Raw genomic sequence first — 21,935 nt, forward strand, 5'->3', positions numbered from 1 at the left:
TTTTACTCCATGCTGTACCATCCAGATTGTCCCTTCATTGTTTTATTGTGTATTTTTCTAAATCTTTAAAATTCTCTGCAGAAGTGTTTGATATTTACACCACTGTACATTTTTTCCTACAGGGTACTCATGGGGTATCCAAAGCACATATTGCTCATGGTCTCCTTTACGTTCTACTCCCTCCCCCATTACTTTTACATGATAAATGATTTGATGAGCCGCAGAGCCCCAAATCCTTTGAAAATAAGCTGCTCTTCCTGGAACTCTTGGTCTTGTCAGCTACACTCGTGTGGTAACATAAGCAAAAACACAGTCGTTGCATATAGGAGGTTTATGGTCATTTGAGCTGATGGATTACAGGGATCGTGATGTTTCAGTGAGCAAGCACTGCTTTCTTACTTTAGACAAGCAAGAAACAAATATGAAATATGTTAGAAGGAGAAAAGGAAGAAAATGTTTACTGCACTGAATAATGAGATCTCAAGAAACAAGCAAAGATGTTATCTTATGAAGCAGAGAACTATACTAGCAGGCCAAGAAATAGAACAAAATGACCTTGCAATGGAAAGAAAGAACTATAAAGAGCAAATCCAAAGAGAAGGATGAGTAGGCTTTGCTGAATCAAAAGGAAATGAAAGACCTTCAGAAAAAGTAAATGACTGAATTCATAAACATACCTGTACTTGAAATCTTTGTGCCACAGTTTTATATTACATTTCAGTTTTTGAAGATTTTATGGGTATATTGCAGCCTGTAGATTACTTATTTTAGAACAATCCATGCTTGGTGATTTCTAAACACTGAAGTAGTTTCTTTCATTTCATGTCTTAATGAATGTATTCCTGATATGTGTATGATACATCTGTGATTTATCAGTAAAAGATTTGAGAAACTAATTTTACTAACACTTGTTTGAATGATACCTTTTAGAATCTTGTCTGCTACTGGTGAAAGTAAAGTTAGAATCTAATGGTATGGAGTAAAAGATGTAGGAAAACTGAAAATTTTTCTTTCTTTGCAGCTGATTACTCATCTGCATGATGTGGTGCTACGCAGAGATGAAGCTGGCAATCCTATTGAGACTAAGCTCCACCAACTGTCTGCAGACCTTCATGCTGTAATCACTAATTACCTGCAGGTAATCTTCCCTCTTCCTCTTTCATGTAGCCACCTCTAGGTATAGATCATTGTTTCATATGGAAAATTGTTGGTGTGGTTTGTGATATATCATCTTCCCAGAATATTAGCAAAATAGGTCAGAGTCTTTTGTTTTTCACAGCAAATCCTGTTTTGATTGGAGAAATCTTTCTAAGGTTTAGTTATTAGTAGATAAGAAATAATCATAGGATAGAAGTACTCGAATGGTTAACTAAATTGAATTCATATCCATAGGATACAGTTGAAAGTATGGTTCGATCAGCTCAGGACAAGTGTCCTAATGTGCTGAGCGAGGAGAAGGTGGTCAATGATGTGAGGGCTGCTTGTCTTGCAAAGTCACAGGTACAGTAGTAAGATTTTACTGATCATTTTAATTTCAGAATTATTTAAGATCATTATTTTTTTTATGTTGTTCAGCAATCAGAGTTCTCCAGCATATGTGTTGAGCATAGGTATTGCATATACTTTACTGATGTGTAGAGGTAGTAATCATTCAAAATGTTTCAAGAAAATTCTACATGTGTTATTGTGTTGTGAATGCAGGAAATGGTAAAAATGATGCAGACTTTATTCATAAATTACTTTAAGAGAATTTATACTGTATGTCATAACCTCTCTGGTGAGTAGCTGTTTTCTTTCAGTTGTTAATCAGATATCTAGATATGCTCATATGCACCTTCATATACTGTTATTAATTATGCATAACTTTCAGAATTTTCCTAGATTTAGGATGTAGTTAAAAATTATAAATTTGATGTGTAAGGAATTAGGGAACCCATATCCTTGGACAGGATGTAATAAGGGAAAATGGAAATGATGAATGCAAGTTATGGGAGGATGTGGAAAGAGTGCTGTGGACTAGAATGAATGAAAATTATCTGGGGAAAAGGGAAAGAAGGTTGTGCAATTCTGCTATGGGAGGGTGTTATAGAGCATGGTCATGAGATATAGAAATAAGGGCAATGCATGATGGACGGGAGAGATTAGAAATGCTGTGCATGAAAAGAAAAAGGGATTAGGTAGGTTGCTTGAAAGGAATATACCAGTGGAAGTTGACATAGGAGGAGGGAAGAGTGTAAGATGTGTTAGGGAAATGTTAAGAAGCTAATAGAGGAAAGCAGAGAATGAGTAGATGAAAATTTTGGAAGTTGAGTAAAAAGTTTAGGGAAAATAAGAAATTGTACTGGATATAGGGGGAAAAGGAAAGAGGTGGATGTAAGAGCGGAAATTTTTATGAGAGAAGGAAGGAATGGGAGTTGCTGAATCAAAAGGAGGAAGTGAAAAGAAAATGAAATGAGTATTTTGAAGAAATGATGAATGTGTGAGGTGAGGCAGGAAACGTTACATGCATGGGAATGGAGGATGGAAGGAAGAGGATATAAGTGCAATACCCAGTAGCAAAAAGGGAGATAAAAAGGGCAGTAATGAGGCTGATGGTAGGAAAGACACTTGGAGTGGATGGGATTACAGCTGAAATGTTGAAATATGGAGAAGAAAGTGTCATAAGAGTGGATGCATCTGATATGTAATTTTGCATGGAAACAAGGTTATGCCTGAGGATTAGGTGAAAGCTGTTATTGTTCCTTTATTCAGAGGAAAAGGTGCTTATGATGAATGTTGTAAATATAGGGGAGTAAGTTTGTTCAGTGTACCAAGAAAAGTGTATGCAAGAATGATAATTGATAATCATGAAAGTGACTGAATGCAGAATAAGTGATGATTAAGGGGTTTTTAGGAAAGGTAGATGTGTGGATCGAATTTTTGTGGTGAAAATGATTGTGGAAAAGTTTGTGAAAAGTATGTAGTGAAAGGTAAGAAGTTGTATGCAGCTTTTATGGATCTGGAGAAAGCATATGACAGTCGAGTGGAATGCATTATGGGATCTGTTAAGGATATATGGGATAGAGGGACAACTGTTGGGTGTAGTAAAAGCCTTCTATACAGTAGCAATTGCATTTGTAAGAGTGAATATAGAGTTGAGTGAAAGTTTTGGTGCTCATGTGGGAGTGGCAGGACTGCATGATGTCACTGCAGCTTTTTGATATATATATACAGCACCGGTGGCTGATTTGGATGAGAAACTGCAGAAGTTGGTGACTGAGTTTGGTAAAGTGTGTGAAAGAAGAAAGCTGAGATAAATGTGAATAAGAGCAAGGTTATTAGATTCAGTAGGGTTGAGGGACAAGTTAATTGGGAGATGAGTTTGAATGGAGAAAAACTGGAGGAAGTGAAGTGTTTTAGATATCTAGGAGTGGATTTAGCGCCGGATGGAACCATGGAAGTTGAAGTGAGTCACAGGGTGGGGAAGGAGGCAAAGGTTCTGGGAGCATTGAAGAATGTGTGGAAGGCGGGAACGTTATCTTGGAGAGCAAAAATGGGTATGTTTGAAGGAATAGTGGTCCCAACAATTTTATATGGTTGCAAGGCTTATGCAGAGAATGGTGGATGTGTTGGAAATGAAATGTTTGAGGACAGTATGTGGTGTGAGGTGTAAGTAATGAAAGAGTAAGAGAGATGTGTGGTAATAAAAAGAGTGTGGTTGAGAGAGCAGAAGAGGGTGTGTTGAAATGGTTTGGACACATGGAGAGAATGAGTGAGGAAAGATTGACAAAGAAGACATATGTGTCAGAGGTGGAGGGAACAAAGAGAAGTGTGAGACCAAATTGGAGGTGGAAGGATGGAGTGAAAAAGATTTTGAATGATCAGGGCCTGAACATGCAGGAGGGTGAAAGGCATGCAAGGAATAGAGTGAATTGGAATGATGTGGTATACCGGGGTCGACATGCTGTCAATGGATTGACCTAGGGCATGTGAAGTGTGTGGGGTAAACCATGGAAAGGTCTGTGGGGCCTGGATTTGGAAAGGGAGCTGTGGTTTTGGTGCATTATACATGACAGCTAGAGACTGAGTATGAACGAATGTGGCCTTTTTTGTCTTTTCCTGGCACTGCCTTGCTGGGGGGATGCTATTTGGTGTATGGCGGGGTGGCGACAGGAATGGATGAAGGCAGCAAGTATGGATTTGTACATGTGTATATATGTAAATGTCTGTGTATGTATATGTTAAAATGTATATATATGTATTTGTGTGTGTGTGGGCGTTTATGTATATACATGTGTATGTTTCCTCACGTTACCTCTCTAGCGTGGGAGACGGTGGTTGAGTACAGTTAAAAAGAGTTTGGTAAAGTGTGTGAAAGAAGAAAGTTAAGAGTAAATGTGAATAAGAGCAAGGTTATTAGGTACAGTAGGGTTGAGGGTCAAGTCAATTGGGAGGTGAGTTTGAATGGAGAAAAACTGGAGGAAGTGAAGTGTTTTAGATATCTGGGAATGGATCTGGCAGCGGATGGAACCATGGAAGCAGAAGTGGATCATAGGGTGGGGGAGGGGGCGAAAATTCTGGGAGCCTTGAAGAATGTGTGGAAGTCGAGAACATTATCTCGGAAAGCAAAAATGGGTATGTTTGAAGGAATAGTGGTTCCAACAATGTTGTATGGTTGCGAGGCGTGGGCTATGGATAGAGTGGTGCGCAGGAGGATGGATGTGCTGGAAATGAGATGTTTGAGGACAATGTGTGGTGTGAGGTGGTTTGATCGAGTAAGTAACGTAAGGGTAAGAGAGATGTGTGGAAATAAAAAGAGCGTGGTTGAGAGAGCAGAAGAGGGTGTTTTGAAATGGTTTGGGCACATGGAGAGAATGAGTGAGGAAAGATTGACCAAGAGGATATATGTGTCGGAGGTGGAGGGAACGAGGAGAAGAGGAAGACCAAATTGGAGGTGGAAAGATGGAGTGAAGAAGATTTTGTGTGATCGGGGCCTGAACATGCAGGAGGGTGAAAGGAGGGCAAGGAATAGAGTGAATTGGAGCGATGTGGTATACCGGGGTTGACGTGCTGTCAGTGGATTTAATCAAGGCATGTGAAGCGTCTGGGGTAAACCATGGAAAGCTGTGTAGGTATGTATATTTGCGTGTGTGGACGTATGTATATACATGTGTATGGGGGTGGGTTGGGCCATTTCTTTCGTCTGTTTCCTTGCGCTACCTCGCAAACGCGGGAGACAGCGACAAAGCAAAAAAAAAAGTATATATATATATATATATATATATTTTTATTGTTATCCCTGGGGATGACGGAGAAAGAATACCTGCCATGTATTCCCTGCGTGTCGTAGAAGGCGACTAAAAGGGAAGGGAGTGTAGGGCTGGAAATCCTCCCCTCTCATTTTTGATTTTCCTAAAGAAGGAACAGAGAAAGAGACCAAGCAAGGATATTCCCTTAAAGGCTCAGTCCTCTGTTCTTGACGCCAGCTGCAATATATTCTTCATGTCCATACCATCCTTAAAGACTTCATCCATGCATCTTTGTCATAACTTCTCTCTTCATAACCACATCATTATTTTATTTTTCCTACTTTCAACAATATTATACATAGTATGCATCTGAACTGCTCTTATATTTTTGTGTATTCTCTGTACACTAAGTTTTGCAGCCATACATCAACACTTGAATGAGTTCCCTTTCATGCAAACTTCTTGCATGCTTTCCAGGTCAAATTTTTCAGTAGAACTTTCATTTAATCCTCAGTTTTTCTTCCTTGAGTGATTACTCTCACCTTAGGCTTTCTCAGAACTATCCTTACCCAAATTTACTCCCAAATATTTAAACTCATCCACAACTCCCATTTCTTTACCACTAAAACAGATCTTACAATCTGACCTCCTTATCTTTTCAACAAAAAAAAATAAAAGCATCTTTATTCATATTTATTTGTTCATATCCTCTACTTGAATACATCATCAAATCATCCCTTTCTTCGATTCAACATTTCCTGTGATTTACAGAACAACTCAGCATCATCTGTATGCAGCAATGGGAGAAACGTCCATTCTGTCTCTATGGCTAAATATCACACCATGGTCATCTCGCCTCTTTCTCTTATCTTTCAGTGTTTCATCCTTAAGAATATTAACCACAATGATGTCTCATTTCTACTTACTCATACCCCCACCTTTTTCCACACATGTACCAATTCCATTATAAAAGCTCTCAATTCTATTCAAAAGTTTTCCTCTCATATCATATACCTTCAGAACTTCACAATGTGTTTTCTCTCACTTTGCCAAATGAATCGGAAAATGATGCATACATCTCTTCTTCAAAAACTCTTCTCACTGCTAGTCAAAAATCTGATCTACACACCCTCATCTATGTATCTATCTATCTATGTATCTCTCTGTCTATCTGTCTCTGATACCTGTTTCCTTCAGGAACTCCGTTATGGGGGTGGCCATGGTAAAAGTGTCTCCATTACTGTTGATCTCCAGTGCCGCTTGCAGAGGGCGACTCTTGCAGTGTTTTTAGAAGTACCTCTACCTAATATATCTACATAATGTTCCCACCTTTTACTTTTACCTGATGCTCACACTTCATTTTCCTGCCTAATGCTTCTGTCTAATGTCCTACTTACTAATTCTGTCTATTGCTTCTACCATTTTGCCAAAAGGGAGGGCTAGCATGTAGATGGCACTTATTATAGGAAAAATCTGGAGTTACAAAAAATTAGTTGAGTTAAATATTGAGTGTTATGTGTGACAAGGAGAGATTGTATGTTTATTGACACCCTCATCCCTTCCTAAATCTACCTTTTTCTGTACAAGCAAGGGGTTCACCAATCCTTTTTAAAATAATCAATCACTGTAGTACCATGCACCTTGCTATCTATGCTAAGAAGGCATTTCTTACAATATCTACTCTTGCTTTTACTTTCCATTCTTTTTTATAGCAAAACAGTTACTGCCTCTATTCTGTCTTCAGGCACCTGACCACTTTTCTGCACTTCCATACAAACCCTCTCCACTTTAGTTTCAGCGCCACTCATCATCATCTTGCTCACCTCTTCATTTATTCCTTCAACTTTTCCTTTCATTAATAGCTTTATTGCTCTTCTTAATTCCACATGTGTGATATCCTCCTTTCTTATATGCCAGTTTCTCCCTTCCTTTATGAATATTTCTGCTGTACCAGTAGACACATCTCTCAGTTAGTTCCTTTGAATATTCTCTCCACCCCTTAGAAACTAAACCTTACAAATCTTAGACTGCCCGAGAATAATGATGAACGAAGGACAAAGAGTGTAGAATATGAAGCCTTGAATAGATTAGTTAAAATTATCATGAGAAAAGAAGAGAAGTTAAAAGGAATCAGAATTTATAAAGAAGAACAAATTGATGGGAGATGAATAATAGTGGAAGAGAGATATGTGCAAGGAGTGAAAGAATGTCTGACAAATAAGTGAGAATATTGGTGCCAGAATGAAGTTTGTCTCATCCTGTCTCTCTCTCTTTCTGTTGACTTTTGATTTCTCATCTGTATGTGATTAATATCATATCTTGATCATTAAGAAATCCAGTCATTTATTTATGGATCATTTCTACTGTCATTGTTCATCACCAGCTTTCATCTGAGCTTGTGGAGTCAGCCATTGTAGAACAAGCAGGATCAGTCATCTTGAATAAGGTCAATGAAGTCAATTTAGCCATTGCATCAACAGTGTCTGACCGTGTTATAGATGAAGTTGTAGAATCATTATCCAAGACTTGTAAAAACTTAGTAAGTATCCTTGTATTTAATTTTTCTATCTATCAAGATAAATGAGAATTTGAATTTTTATAGATTTTGTAATTAAGATGTAAAACAACTGACATTACTTTATATTTAACTGATGCTAGTAAATGCTTTGATTTGTCTGTACTATATTACATGTAATATGCTGGTATTTAGAATTGATTGATACGTATTTTCAAAAGAAAAATGTTATGTGGTAATATATTATTATGCATTCTCATGGTACTCAGCACAACATTTTTATGATATAGTTTTTGTTTGAAAATTGGGCTATATCCACAATTTACTTGCCTTTGTATGTGTTGATTGTTTTTATGTGGTATTCTTTAGTAAAAGAAATGTAATATAAAGTACATCTTCCTGCCTTGTAAGAAATGTTGATTTTCACTGTTGAAGCATATTTGTGTCCCATAATAATCTCTGTTTATCCTCCATTCATTTTCTGTGTATATTTCGTGTTTTTGCAGCAGAACTTGGTAAGTTGTTTTAGAGCACCAAGCTGTTATAGTGCTGACACTGCTGAAAACAACTAATTTGCATGAGAGAGCCTCTTTCAGAACCTTATAAGTGTGACTGCTGTAGATGACATACTCATATATAAGGGTTGGCCAAAGGTTGTGACAGCAAGCATGGTCCACAGATTCTATCACGAAATGCATAAAAGATTGAAAAAGAAAGGAAAAAATATTGATAATGATGAAGATATTTTATATTGATTTATTTTATTATGCTTGATTGCTGTTTCCTGTTCATGTACACATGCATGCACATACATGTATATATGCATACATTTATCTTCCTTTCTTAACCACAGGGGTATGAAACACAAGTTCTCAAGTGCACTTTCGTGTAATGATCTTATCAGGGGAGATACAAGAAATGTAACAGTCAGTTGATATGCATTAAAGAGACATAGCTAGGACACTGTTTGGTAAACAAGTGACTACCTGAATGGAGGTTGGGTGTGTTCAAGTCTGGCAACATGTTTATCATGAAATTTATCACACGGACAAGAAAGGGAACTGTTTATAAATTTTATCAACAATAAAGGTATCCAATTTGTAAAAATTTTGATAAGTTTTATGTTGGGCAGACTGGAAAGGATTTTCTCTTGGACTTCAGTATATGATCAGAACAAGAATTAGATGCCTTGTTTAATCATGTTAAAAATTAGGATCATTGTAATGACTCGAGTGATGCCATCTCAGTTATTAACTCTACCTCTTGTACCATGAGAAATATCATTGAACCTTCTATGATTAAATACATAAAGAATTGTAACATTAATGTTAGTTAAGGTCTTTACAAATTGGATAACTTTATTGATATTAAAATTTGTAAACAGTTCCCTTTCTTGACCACATGATAAATTTTATGAAACGCATATTGCCAGACTTGAATGCACCTGATCTCCATTCGGGTAGTCACTTGTTTACCAAATGGTGTCTTAGCTACATCTCTTTGTTGTATATCAACTGACTTATATTTCTTGTATCTCCCCTGATGATGTGATCATTACAAGAAAGTGCACTTGGGAACTTATCGTGTTTCATTTCCCTGTGGTTAAGAAAGGAATTTAGTTGATCACACTCTCATTTGTCATCTCTTCCAATACATATACATATATTCAGGCATATACAGACACATACACATACATATTTACCCATGCACATATTCATCCATGTCTGCAAGGTAGCACCAGGAAACAGGTGAAAAAAGACCACATCTGTTCTCACTCAGTCTCTAGTTGTCATGTGTAGTGCACCGTAACTGCAGCTCCCTATCCACATCCAGTCCCCACAGACCTTTCTGTCGTTTACCCCAGATGTTTCACATTTTCTGGTTCAGTCCATTGACAGCACATCAACCCTAGTATACCACGTTATTCCAATTCACTCTGTTCTGTGTACACCTTTCAACCTCCTGCATGTTCAGGCCCTGATCACTTAAAATCTTTTCCACTCCATCCTATCACCTTTAATTTGGTCTTCTGCTTCTCCTTGTTCCCTTCAACTCTGACACGTAGATCCTCTTTGTCACCCTTTCCTCACTCTTTTGTGAACTACACATTTCTCTTACCATTTCATTACTTATTCAATCAGACCACCTCACACCACATATTGTGCTCAAACATTTCATTTTCTACACATCCACCATCCTCTGTACAGCCCTATCTGTAGCCCATGCCTTGCAGCTATATGATATTCTAGGAACTACTATTCCTGAGCCTCTGCAAACAGTGCACTAGAATTGCCGTCTGCCAATGGCCTGTTAAGGATGTGGCACTAAAGCCTAAGAAGCAGAATGAGAGCCACCAGTTATGGAAATTTTGTTGGCTTGGTCACCCCTTGAGGGAGTTACAGGTATCAGAGCTATAGATAGATAGATAAAACAGCTGTTCCTTCATACATATACATTTTTGCTTTGAGATAAAGTTTTCTCTTTCTGTACATTTTTCATCGCTCGCAGAACCTTTGCCCCCTCCCCCAGCCTATGACTCGCATCTGTTTCCATAGTTCCATTCACTGCCAAGTCCACTCCCAGATATCTGAAACACTTCACTTCCTCCAGTTTTTCTCCATGCAAACTTACATCCCAGCTAACTTGTCCCTCAGCCCTGCTGAATCTAATAACCTTGTTCTTATTGACATTTACTCTCAAATTTTTATTTTCAGACACTTTTCCAAACTCAGTCCCCAACCTCTACAGTTTCTCACTCGAATCAGCCACCAGTGCTGTAGTATCGATAAACATCAAGTGACTCACTTCCCGGGCCCTCTCATCCCCAACAGACTGCATATTCACCCTTCTCTCCAAAACTCTTGCATTTACCTCCCCCAAGCACCTCATCCATAAACAAATTAAACAACTGTAGGGACATCACACACCCTTGCCACAGACTTACCTTCACTGGGAGTCAATCACTCCTGTTTTCCTGCTTGTACACATGCCTACAACCATGATGAAAAATTTCTCTGCTTCTAGCAGCTTACCTCCCGTGCCATATATTCTTAATACCTTCCACAAAGCATGTCTAGCACCTCTGTCACATGCCTTCTCCAGATCCGTAAATGCTACATAGAAATCCATCTGCTTTTCTAATTATTTCTCATGCGTTTTTTAAGTAAACACCTGATCCACATATCCTATACCACTTCTGAAACCACACTGCTTCTCCCCAGTCTGATGCTCTGTACATGCCTTCACCCTCTCAATCAATACCCTCTCATGCAATTTTTCAGGTAAACTCAACAAACTTATGCCTATGTAGTTTGAAAACTTGTTTTTATCCCCTTTGCCTCTGTACAGTGGCACTATACATGCATTCTGTTAATCCTCTAGCACTTCACCATGATCCACACATACATTGAATATCCTTATCAATCAATCAACAAAATCACTCCCTTTCTTCATAAATGTTCGACTGCAATACCATCCACTCCAGCCTCCTTGCCGGATTTCATCTTCGGCAAGGCTTTCACCACCTCTTCTTTCACCTAACTACTTTTTGCGACTATCTTACACTGCACACCACCCTGACCAAAACACCCTACATCTACCACTTTATCATCAAACATTTAACAATCTTTCAAAATACTCACTCCATCCCCTCACTCCATGGCTATCTGTTATCACTTCCCCCTTACCCCCTTCAATGATGTTCCCATTTGTTCTCTTGTCTTTCAAACATTATTTACCTCCTTCCAAAACATCTCTTTTCTCCCTAAAGTTTAATGATACTCTCTCACTCCAACTCTCATTGCCCTTTTTTCAACCCCTGCACCTTCCTGTTGACCTTCTGCCACTTTCTCTTATACATCTCCTGATCATTTGCATTCTTTCCTTGTAAGTACCATCCAAATGCCTGTCCTTTTCTCTTTTACTAACAACCTTGTTTCTTCATCTCACCACTCACTACCCTTTCTTATCTGCCCACCTCCCAACTTTCTCATGCAACATGCATCTCATACCCATACCAATCACTTACCCTCACTTCATTTACTCTCACCTTTTGCCATTTTACACTCAGTTTTTCCTGGTATTTATTCACACAAGTCTCCTTTTCAAGCTCACTTACTCTCACCATTCTCTTTCCCCCTATATTCTCTTTTTTGAAAACCTCTACAGATCTTCACCTTTTCCTTCCTAAGATAGTGATCAGACATCCCACCAACTGCCCCTTTTAGCACATTTACATCCAGAAGTCTCTTTTACACACCTATCAATCAATTCATAATCTAATAATGCCCATTGACTATCTCTCCTACTCACATATGTTATATATATTTATATATATATTTACCATACTTTGTCGCTGTCTCCCACATTAGCGAGGTAGCACAAGGAAACAGATGAAAGAATGGCCCAACCCACCCACAAACACATCTATATACATATATACCCACACATTTACATACCTATACATTTCAATGTTTTATTATATTATTATTTTGCTTTGTCGCTGTCTCCCGTGTTTGTGAGGTAGCGCAAGGAAACAGACGAAAGAAATGGCCCAACCCACCCCCATACACAATGTATACACACACGTCCACACACGCAAATATACATCCCTATACATCTCAATGTACACATATTTATACACACACAGACACATACATATATACCCATGCACACAATTCACACTGTCTGCCTTTATTCATTCCCATCGCCACCCCACCACACATGGAATACCATCCCCTTCCCCCCTCATGTGTGCAAGGTAGTGCTAGGAAAAGACAACAAAGGCCCCATTCGTTCACACTCAGTCACTAGCTGTCATGCAATAATGCCCGAAACCACAGCTCCCTTTCCACATCCAGGCCCCTCACAACTTTCCATGGTTTACCCCAGACGCTTCACATGCCGTGATTCAATCCACTGACAGCACGTCAACCCCGGTATACCACATCGATCCAATTCACTCTATTCCTTGCCCACCTTTCACCCTCCTGCATGTTCAGGCCCTGATCACTCAGAATCTTTTTCACTCCATCTTTCCACCGCCAATTTGATCTCCCTCTTCTCGTTCTCTCCACCTCTGACACATATATCCTCTTGGTCAATCTTTCCTCACTCATTCTCTCCATGTGCCCAAACCATTTCAAAACACCCTCTTCTACTCTCTCAACCACGCTCTTTTTATTTCCACACATCTCTCTTACCCTTACATTACTTACTCGATCAAACCACCTCACACCACACATTGTCCTCAAACATCTCATTTCCAGCACATCCACCCTCCTGTGCACAACTCTATCCATAGCCCATGCCTCGCAACCATACAACATTGTTGGAACCACTATTCCTTCAAACATACCCATTTTTGCTTTCCGAGATAATGTTCTCGACTTCCACACATTCTTCAAGGCTCCCTTTATTTCCACACATCTCTCTTACCCTTACATTACTTACTCGATCAAACCACCTCACACCACACATTGTCCTCAAACATCTCATTTCCAGCACATCCACCCTCCTGTGCACAACTCTATCCATAGCCCATGCCTCGCAACCATACAACATTGTTGGAACCACTATTCCTTCAAACATACCCATTTTTGCTTTCCGAGATAATGTTCTCGACTTCCACACATTCTTCAAGGCTCCCAGGATTTTAGCCCCCTCCCCCACCCTATGATTCACTTCCGCTTCCATGGTTCCATCCGCTGCCAGATCCACTCCCAGATATCTAAAACACTTTACTTCCTCCAGTTTTTCTCCATTCAAACTTACCTCCCAATTGACTTGACCCTCAACCCAACTGTACCTAATAACCTTGCTCTTATTCACATTTACTCTTAACTTTCTTCTTTCACACACTTTACCAAACTCAGTCACCAGCTTCTGCAGTTTCTCACATGAATCAGCCACCAGCGCTGTATCATCAGCGTACAACAACTGACTCACTTCCCAAGCTCTCTCATCCCCAACAGACTTCATACTTGCCCCTCTTTCCAAAACTCTTGCATTCACCTCCCTAACAACCCCAATCCATAAACAAATTAAACAACCATGGAGACATCACACACCCCTGCCGCAAACCTACATTCACTGAGAACCAATCACTTTCCTCTCTTCCTATACATTTCAATGTATACATACATATACATACACAGACATACATATATACACACGTACATATTCATACTTGCTGCCTTCATCCATTCTCGTTGCCACCGTGCCACACTTGAAATAGCAACCCCCACGCACGTGCGAGGTAGCGCAAGGAAAAGACAACAAAGGCCACATTCGCTCACACTCATTCTCAAGCTGTCATGTGTAATGCACCAAAACCACAGCTCCCTTTTCACATCCAGGCCCCACAAAACATTCCATGGTTTACCCCAGACACTTCACATTCCTGGTTCAATCCGTTGACAGCACGTCAACCCTGGTATACCACATCGTTCCAGTTCACTCTATTCCTTGCACGCCTTTCACTCTCCGGCATGTTCAGGCCCCGATTGCTCAAAATCTTTTTCACCCCATCCTTCCACCTCCAATTTGGTCTCCCACTTCTCGTTCCTTCCACCTCACACATATATCCTCTTTGTCAATCTTTCCTCACTCATTCTCTCCATGAGACCAAACCATTTCAATACACCCTCTTCTGCTCTCTCAACCACACACTTTTTATTACCACACATCTCTCTTACCCTTTCATTACTTACTCGATCAAACCACCTCAAACCACATATTGTCCTCAAACATCTCATTTCCAGCACATCCACCCTCCTTTGCACAACCTTATCTATAGCCCATGCTATAGGAACCACTATTCCTTCAAACATACCCATTTTTGCTTTCCGAGATAAAGTTCTCGCCTTCCACACATTCTTCAACGTTCCCAGAACCTTTGCCCCCTCCCCCACCCTGTGATTTTTTTCATACATATTTGCCATTTCCCACATTAGCAAGGTAGGGTTAAAAACAGAGGACTGAGCCTTTGATAACTTAATTAGATGACCTAGATTAGGGTCTTAGTTGCTAGTGCTGTATTAGAAAAAAATAATGGAGGTGCATGCAGGACAGGTCGTAACAAACTGAGGTGAGGGTGATCACTTGATGGACCATATTCTTGTTTGCAAGCTGAATGTTAGTGAGGAGGAAATGAATCCACAATTATAATGCTATGACTTATAGAATGCTTGGTGTCTAAAATGTCCAAATAACTTGAAGTGTTTTATTACTTAAGAAAAAGAATATTTTTTATAGTACTTTACGAATATCATTTTGTTTTTCAAATCCCTTGCAACTTTGAGAGCTTACATACATTATCTGAGCCTGTAACCCAATTTTCAATTGTTTTAACTTCCTCTGAACTTTGTTATATGAACCATCACTAAGCAGGTGCTACATATGTACCATATTTGTCCAGTTCATTCCATCTCATATATGCCTTATACGCTCTTGAATTCGGAGGCCCTGATACCCTCAGAAGACTGCTTCATTCTGTCCTTCCATCTTTTACTTGCTCTAACTCTTCCCTCACTTTTAACACATAGATCCTCTAAGTCATCCTTTCTGTGCTCCTGTATATGTTTGAACCATTTCATTACATCTTGCTCAGCTCCTTCATTCAGCCTGTATTCTTTGTCACACCTTTCTCTTACTTTATCTTTCTTTACTGTCAGCCCGCCTCACACTACTTATTCCCAGGTTTTGTATTTCCAACAAATCCTCCCTTTTCCTTTCTTTTGCATTCAAGACTAAAAACTTACACCATACAGCATTTTCAAGACTTCTGTATTTTTAAACAAAACCATATTTTCTGCAACAGATACTGACTTCTCTTTTCACACAGTCCCTTGTGCACACTGGACCTTCTCCCTTCATACTTGCATGCATGCTTCATTCCCCTGGTAAAAATTCCTCTGCATTTTGTAACTTCCCATTTTCCTATATATTTGTGGCACCTTTCATATGGCCTCTCTGTAAGCCCTGTCATATGCTTTCTTCAGATCCATGAATGTCATACAGTGCACTTGCTTGATTGATGAAATGTAAGTTTTAGCACCTAGACTGAATTATTCATTTAAATTCAGCCCTTATGCTTTATTAAGGATGTTTTCAAACAGATCTGTTTAGCCAGCATGAGCATTTGAGCTGCTTGTATTTCTCATGTTTGCTATATCATCCATGAACCAGATCTCAAATTTTTGGCTTTGATTGAACAGAGAGGGACTGAATGCCACTATTGATTTTGAACAGCATGATTTTTGAACTTTTTGGAATCATGTGTTTTACTTAATAGGTTTTCAGCTGTGTTAGCCATTGACAGCCATTTTTGGAAAAATAAGGTAATTTTCATTCATCCTATAAATTTATCTGTAGCTCAAAACATGTTTGTCTTATACATTTGCAGTCATCCTTTCTTCATTCTGAATTAAATGTACACAAGTTGATGTATACTTTGTGAGGATTTTACCTTAGGTTTTAACATATTTGAGGAAATGTAACAAGATAAGCTCTTTTTCTAACATTTTTTCATATTGTTTGTCAGCCCCCATCCCCCTTCCCATGCTCAAAATCTATGTTATTAATTTCCCCAATTCATATGCTTTGCAACTTTATGACCAATAGGCAAGACTTCTGGGATGGCTGGGCTGTACAGCTTTGTTGTTTAATGAAGAGTCATTGCTAAGCAGTAAATCAGAATATTCTGATAAGGAATGCAGTACATCCAGATTGTCTGCTTTGTCAGGGTAATGAATGAAATGTTAATGAGGTTAGTTTGGACAAGATTTGCAGGTTGGCTTAAGGACAATGATGCAATGGGATTACTGTATAAGGATCAGTAGAATATATTTTGTTCAACACAGAAAGTTGCATTAAAGAGTAAATTATACAAGAGGATTCTTGAGTTAATAATCTTAAGTGTTTCAAGGCAGGACAGTGTTTTCATTTTAATAACTGTAGAATGGTCATGATGCTGCATAGACTGTTCACTGGTGACAGAAAGGGTGACTAGCATCTGCATTTGTCCTGCATTTGAGACATGTTTCCTTGGTGCTTCTGGTTGGAAGAAAATCAACTGTGTGAGATATCTTTCTCCATATATTGTGTGTATGACACAGCTCAAGGAAATTGCCCAACCATTTTCAAAGGAATGGATCCTGTGTTCAGCTCATGCACACAAATCTTTTCAGTAATATTACTGTGTACCAAATACCCAGACTGTTACAGGAGTATATGGTTTCAACTTAAACCAAGAATTTTGTCCCTTTTTTATCTGACAGCTAAACAGTAGGCAGCAGGATCATGGCAAATGTATTAAGAAGAGCTGAAAACCCCAAAAATTCAGGATGAGATCTTCAGAAAATCACTTCAATCACATGATAACAGTTGGGAATTTCTTTGAGATGTGTTTAACCTCCTCCAAGAACTTACATGTTTATCCTGCAGCAATGCCAAGGATTGACAAGTAGATAAGCTGTGGTATCAAATGATCTAAGTTAGAATAGTGAACATCTAATCAGGGCTTCTACTGTCTTGTGAAGATGCTCTTTCAGCAGCCACCTTGAGAAATCTGTCAGACTGCAGTATGGAATCATAGTCTCAAGACTTCCCCAGCTATCTCTGTGAATAAAGAATGAATTTTTGTCATCTAATGGATGACAGGTTCTCTAGCTCCAGGGGTTGTCCATGGTCTAATATCCAGCATGTGTACTTAAGCATACTGGCAATCTCATTGCTCATGCATTTTGAACAGAACTCATGCATGATGGCCTGCTGGCATCCAGCTTACTCAAATAAGGCTAATGACAAGGAACCATGAGAGTTGGGTTCAGGAAATTCTTGTTACAGTGACCAGACTTGAATAATTTTTTCTGATTCTGTATCCGGCTTTGCCATACCTATTGGCAATCATCTAGGTCCCTTGAATGTGAATTTTTGTCATATTTTTCCTCCTTTTTTTCAATATATCACATGGCTGTCCACATCTTTGTCAACATTTTATTAATGCAATGAATCATTGTCAATGGAATAAATGAAAAATGCATTCATTCTTGTGTGTCCTTAGATATATTAAAGCCTATGGTACAAACCTCTGTTAAGTATAAATCAGTATTCTTAGAATATGTTACTGATCAAGTCCACGGAATATGGTGGCCATTTTCCACAAATGTCCACTTTGTCTGGGAATCTTTTTTGTACAATTTTAGACATCAGGGTATAGGAAAATCCTATTGGCTTTTAATCTCCTCATTTAACAGTCAGATCTCGTTCAGCCCATGTACAGCTATAAGAATTGTGTATTTTGGCAGGGGCTTCTGAATTACATCAGCATGTGTCCTGCTCATTTCCAGATCATCAAAATATGTACCATAATCCTTTAAATATGAACCTGCTTGTTTGGGTTTATCTAAGGCAGCCTGTCTGTCTTTGATTAGATGGCTTATAGTGACTAGATTCATATTTTTAAGGTTTTATGTGTTTAATTCTTAAGTATTGATTTTTACCCCAATTCTTATGTCTTTGCAGCAGTCTGGTGAGGGTCCACGGAAGAGAGCCTCCACTGGTACAGAAATGGGAAGCCGTGAACGGGGAAGTAGTGAGTCATCGTCTCGTAGTGAACGATCAGACACTGTGAGTCAAGGCGATGACACAACCAGTCAAAAATCAGACCCATCACCCCTGGTTAGTCATGCTTTTGGCTTAGTTTGTACTTTTGAATTAAAGTTATGTTATTTATGCATCACTTAACCTTTTTCTAATTATTACTCTGTGCAGTTGTAAATGTTGAGAGTTAAATTCTGCTGTATTATTTTATTCTAGGTTTTTATGAACATTAGCCTAACTCTGAATACATTTTAAGTAATACTAGTGTTGTTTAGGTGTTGGCTGAATATTATTGGCTTTCCACATATCATGTGGCCTACATCAGCACTCCTAGCCATAAAGGTGGTTGCAGCACACTTTCTGACAATAAATATTAAGAAGACATTTATTTGACTCATGAAAGACTTATTTTAAAACATTTTTTTTATGGTTCTTATATAAGATTGACTATCCTCCCAGACGTGGACTAACAAGTGTGGAAAGGTGTTGCAGTCAGGATACATTTTCAGTTCTGGTAGAAAAATGTATTTATCAAGCTTGACATAATTTTTTACTGATTTGTACTATACGAGGAGGGAAGTTTACTCTTATGAGGCCCCATCTCTTTAATATATTCTACAACAGTATAACCTTTTAAATTTATGTATGGTGTCTGCAATAACCATGTCCTCAGTTGTTTTCTTCTATTCATCCATAACTCGTATTATATTTAAGTATTTATATACATTTCTTTTGACAAGTTTCTTTCCTAATTTTGTGTTATGTCTTTTGGTTGTTCTTTCCATACATCTTTGGATAAACTGTTCTTATCCACATCATCAATCTCTTTTAAAAACTTTAGAAGCTATGATCAGGTCACCACTCACTTTTCTTTCTTCTAAGGTGTGTTTTAACTCTTAATTCTGATACCATCTTTGTTGCCCTACTCTGGACCTTCTGTATGAGCTCTTTGTACTTTAGGTGCAGTGACCAAACATGAGAAGCATATTATAGTTTTGTTCTTATTTAGGATATGAATAGCTAGCTCAATATTTCTTTATCAACATACTTGAAAACTATTTTGATATTTGCCAGCGCTAGCCCTGCCACAATCACTAAATTTCATTTTAGGTACTCGTAAATAGGTACTCTTTCTCTGCTGACTTGGGTGACAAGGATATCGGAACTAATTCACCATAGGAAAAAGACATGCGAGAAATTTAAGTTAATTGAAAACAATGAAAATCATGTAGAACTAGTGAAAACACATAGGGAATGTGAAAAAGTCATACTCTGTCTTTACCTTCATATCCCTGGAGTTCCTTCTGTCTTCTTTGGGGATCTTCAGCGTTCAGGAAGCTGGCTGCATCCACTGGATTGGATCACAGGTGATAAAATTTAATGATGTTTTTGCATCATTATAGGGAGATTTTAGGGCAATTGAACAGTAAGTGATCGATGCATATATTATGAAGGGTCTTGACAAATGTTGAATTGTTTATGTAATGTTCGTGGGATGGACAATATTGAGAGCATAGACAAGAAAGTGTATCTAAGATATTTTTCCAAAAGAAGGAACAGAGAAGGGGGCCAGGTTAGGATGTTCCCTCAAAGGCCCAGTCCTCTGTTCTTAACGCTACCTCGCTAACGCGGGAAATGGCGAATAGTTTGAAAAAAAAAAATATATATATATATATATATATATATATATATATATATATATATATATATATTTTTTTTTCTTTTAAACCATTCGCCATTTCCCGCGTTAGCGAGGTAGCATTAAGAACAGAGGACTGGGCCTTTGAGGGAATATCCTCACCTGGCCCAATATATATATATTTTTTTTTTTTCTTTTTTTTTTTGTCGCTGTCTCCCGCGTTTGCGAGGTAGCACAAGGAAACAGACGAAAGAAATGGCCCAACCCACCCCCATACACATGCTTTGATTCAATCCACTGACAGCACGTCAACCCCGGTATACCACATCGCTCCAATTCACTCTATTCTTTGCCCTCCTTTCACCCTCCTGCATGTTCAGGCCCTGATCACACAAAATCTTTTTCACTCCATCTTTCCACCTCCAATTTGGTCTCCCTCTTCTCCTCGTTCCCTCCACCTCCGACACATATATCCTCTTGGTCAATCTTTCCTCACTCATTCTCTCCATGTGCCCAAACCATTTCAAAACACCCTCTTCTGCTCTCTCAACCACGCTCTTTTTATTTCCACACATCTCTCTTACCCTTACGTTACTTACTCGATCAAACCACCTCACACCACACATTGTCCTCAAACATCTCATTTCCAGCACATCCATCCTCCTGCGCACAACTCTATCCATAGCCCACGCCTCGCAACCATACAACATTGTTGGAACCACTATTCCCTCAAACATACCCATTTTCGCTTTCCTAGATAATGTTCTCGACTTCCACACATTCTTCAAGGCTCCCAGAATTTTCGCCCCCTCCCCCACCCTATGATCCACTTCCGCTTCCATGGTTCCATCCGCTGCCAGATCCACTCCCAGATATCTAAAACACTTCACTTCCTCCAGTTTTTCTCCATTCAAACTCACCTCCCAATTGAATTGACCCTCAACCCTACTGTACCTAATAACCTTGCTCAACAAACTTATACCTCTGTAATTTGAGCACTCACTCTTATCCCCTTTGTCTTTGTACAATGGCACTATGCACGCATTCTGCCAATCCTCAGGCACCTCACCATGAGTCATACATACGTTGAATAACCTTACCAACCAGTCAATAATACAGTCACCCCCTTTTTTAATAAATTCCACTGCAATACCATCCAAACCTGCTGCCTTGCCAGCTTTCATCTTCCGCAAAGCTTTTACTACCTCTTCTCTGTTTACCGAATCATTTTCCCTAACCCTCTCACTTTGCACACCAACTCGACCAAAACACCCTATGTCTGCCACTCTATCATCAAACACATTCAACAAACCTTCAAAAATACTCACTCCATCTCCTTCTCACATCACCACTACTTGTTATCACCTCCCCATTTGCGCCCTTCACTGAAGTTCCCATTTGCCCTGATTCAATCCACTGACAGCACGTCAACCCCAGTATACCACATCAATCCAATTGACTCTATTCCTTGCCTGCCTTTCACCCTCCTGCATGTTCAGGCCCTGATCACTCAAAATCTTTTTCACTCCATCTTTCCACCTCCAATTTGGTCTCCCACTTCTCCTCTTTCCCTCCACCTCCGACACATATATCCTCTTGATCAATCTTTCCTCACTCATTCTCTCCATGGAACTCTTAAGAGATTCATTACATATGACATCCCTTCTCAAACCTTTATCACCTCTCTTGGGTAATTTCTCCCTATTTGAAAGCCATCCATTTGCACACACATCTTCAGGGCCATGAGACATTAATGGATCATTACCTTTTAATGTTCTGTTAATATCTCCTCAATGTTGTAATGTTTTCTAAAGCCCTCTCCCCATTGCATCTTACTGGTGATGGGGCTGTAGTGCCTTTCACTGCGATACCACCTTTGACCTTGTTGTTTAGATCCTTGCATATCCTTAGATCATACATAGAAATTTTCCTCCTGAATCCCATAATCCGA

The 21,935-nt window shown here is 39.0% G+C and overlaps 1 protein-coding gene across 16 annotated transcripts in view; it reads left to right on the forward strand.

Annotated features, from left to right (window-relative positions):
* LRR (Leucine-rich repeat) overlaps positions 1-21,935 on the forward strand; it is a 258,329-nt gene that overhangs the window by 122,121 nt on the left and 114,273 nt on the right. For all 16 annotated transcript variants that reach the window (XM_071686586.1, XM_071686593.1, XM_071686594.1 and 13 more), the window contains 4 exons: positions 1,022-1,138; positions 1,393-1,500; positions 7,612-7,767; positions 18,268-18,423. In XM_071686586.1, the coding sequence (XP_071542687.1) occupies positions 1,022-1,138; positions 1,393-1,500; positions 7,612-7,767; positions 18,268-18,423 (537 nt within the window). The remainder of the gene's footprint in view (positions 1-1,021; positions 1,139-1,392; positions 1,501-7,611; positions 7,768-18,267; positions 18,424-21,935) is intronic.

This window comes from Panulirus ornatus, chromosome 42 (assembly GCF_036320965.1).
Source record: "Panulirus ornatus isolate Po-2019 chromosome 42, ASM3632096v1, whole genome shotgun sequence".
Taxonomy (NCBI): Eukaryota; Metazoa; Arthropoda; class Malacostraca; order Decapoda; family Palinuridae; genus Panulirus; species Panulirus ornatus.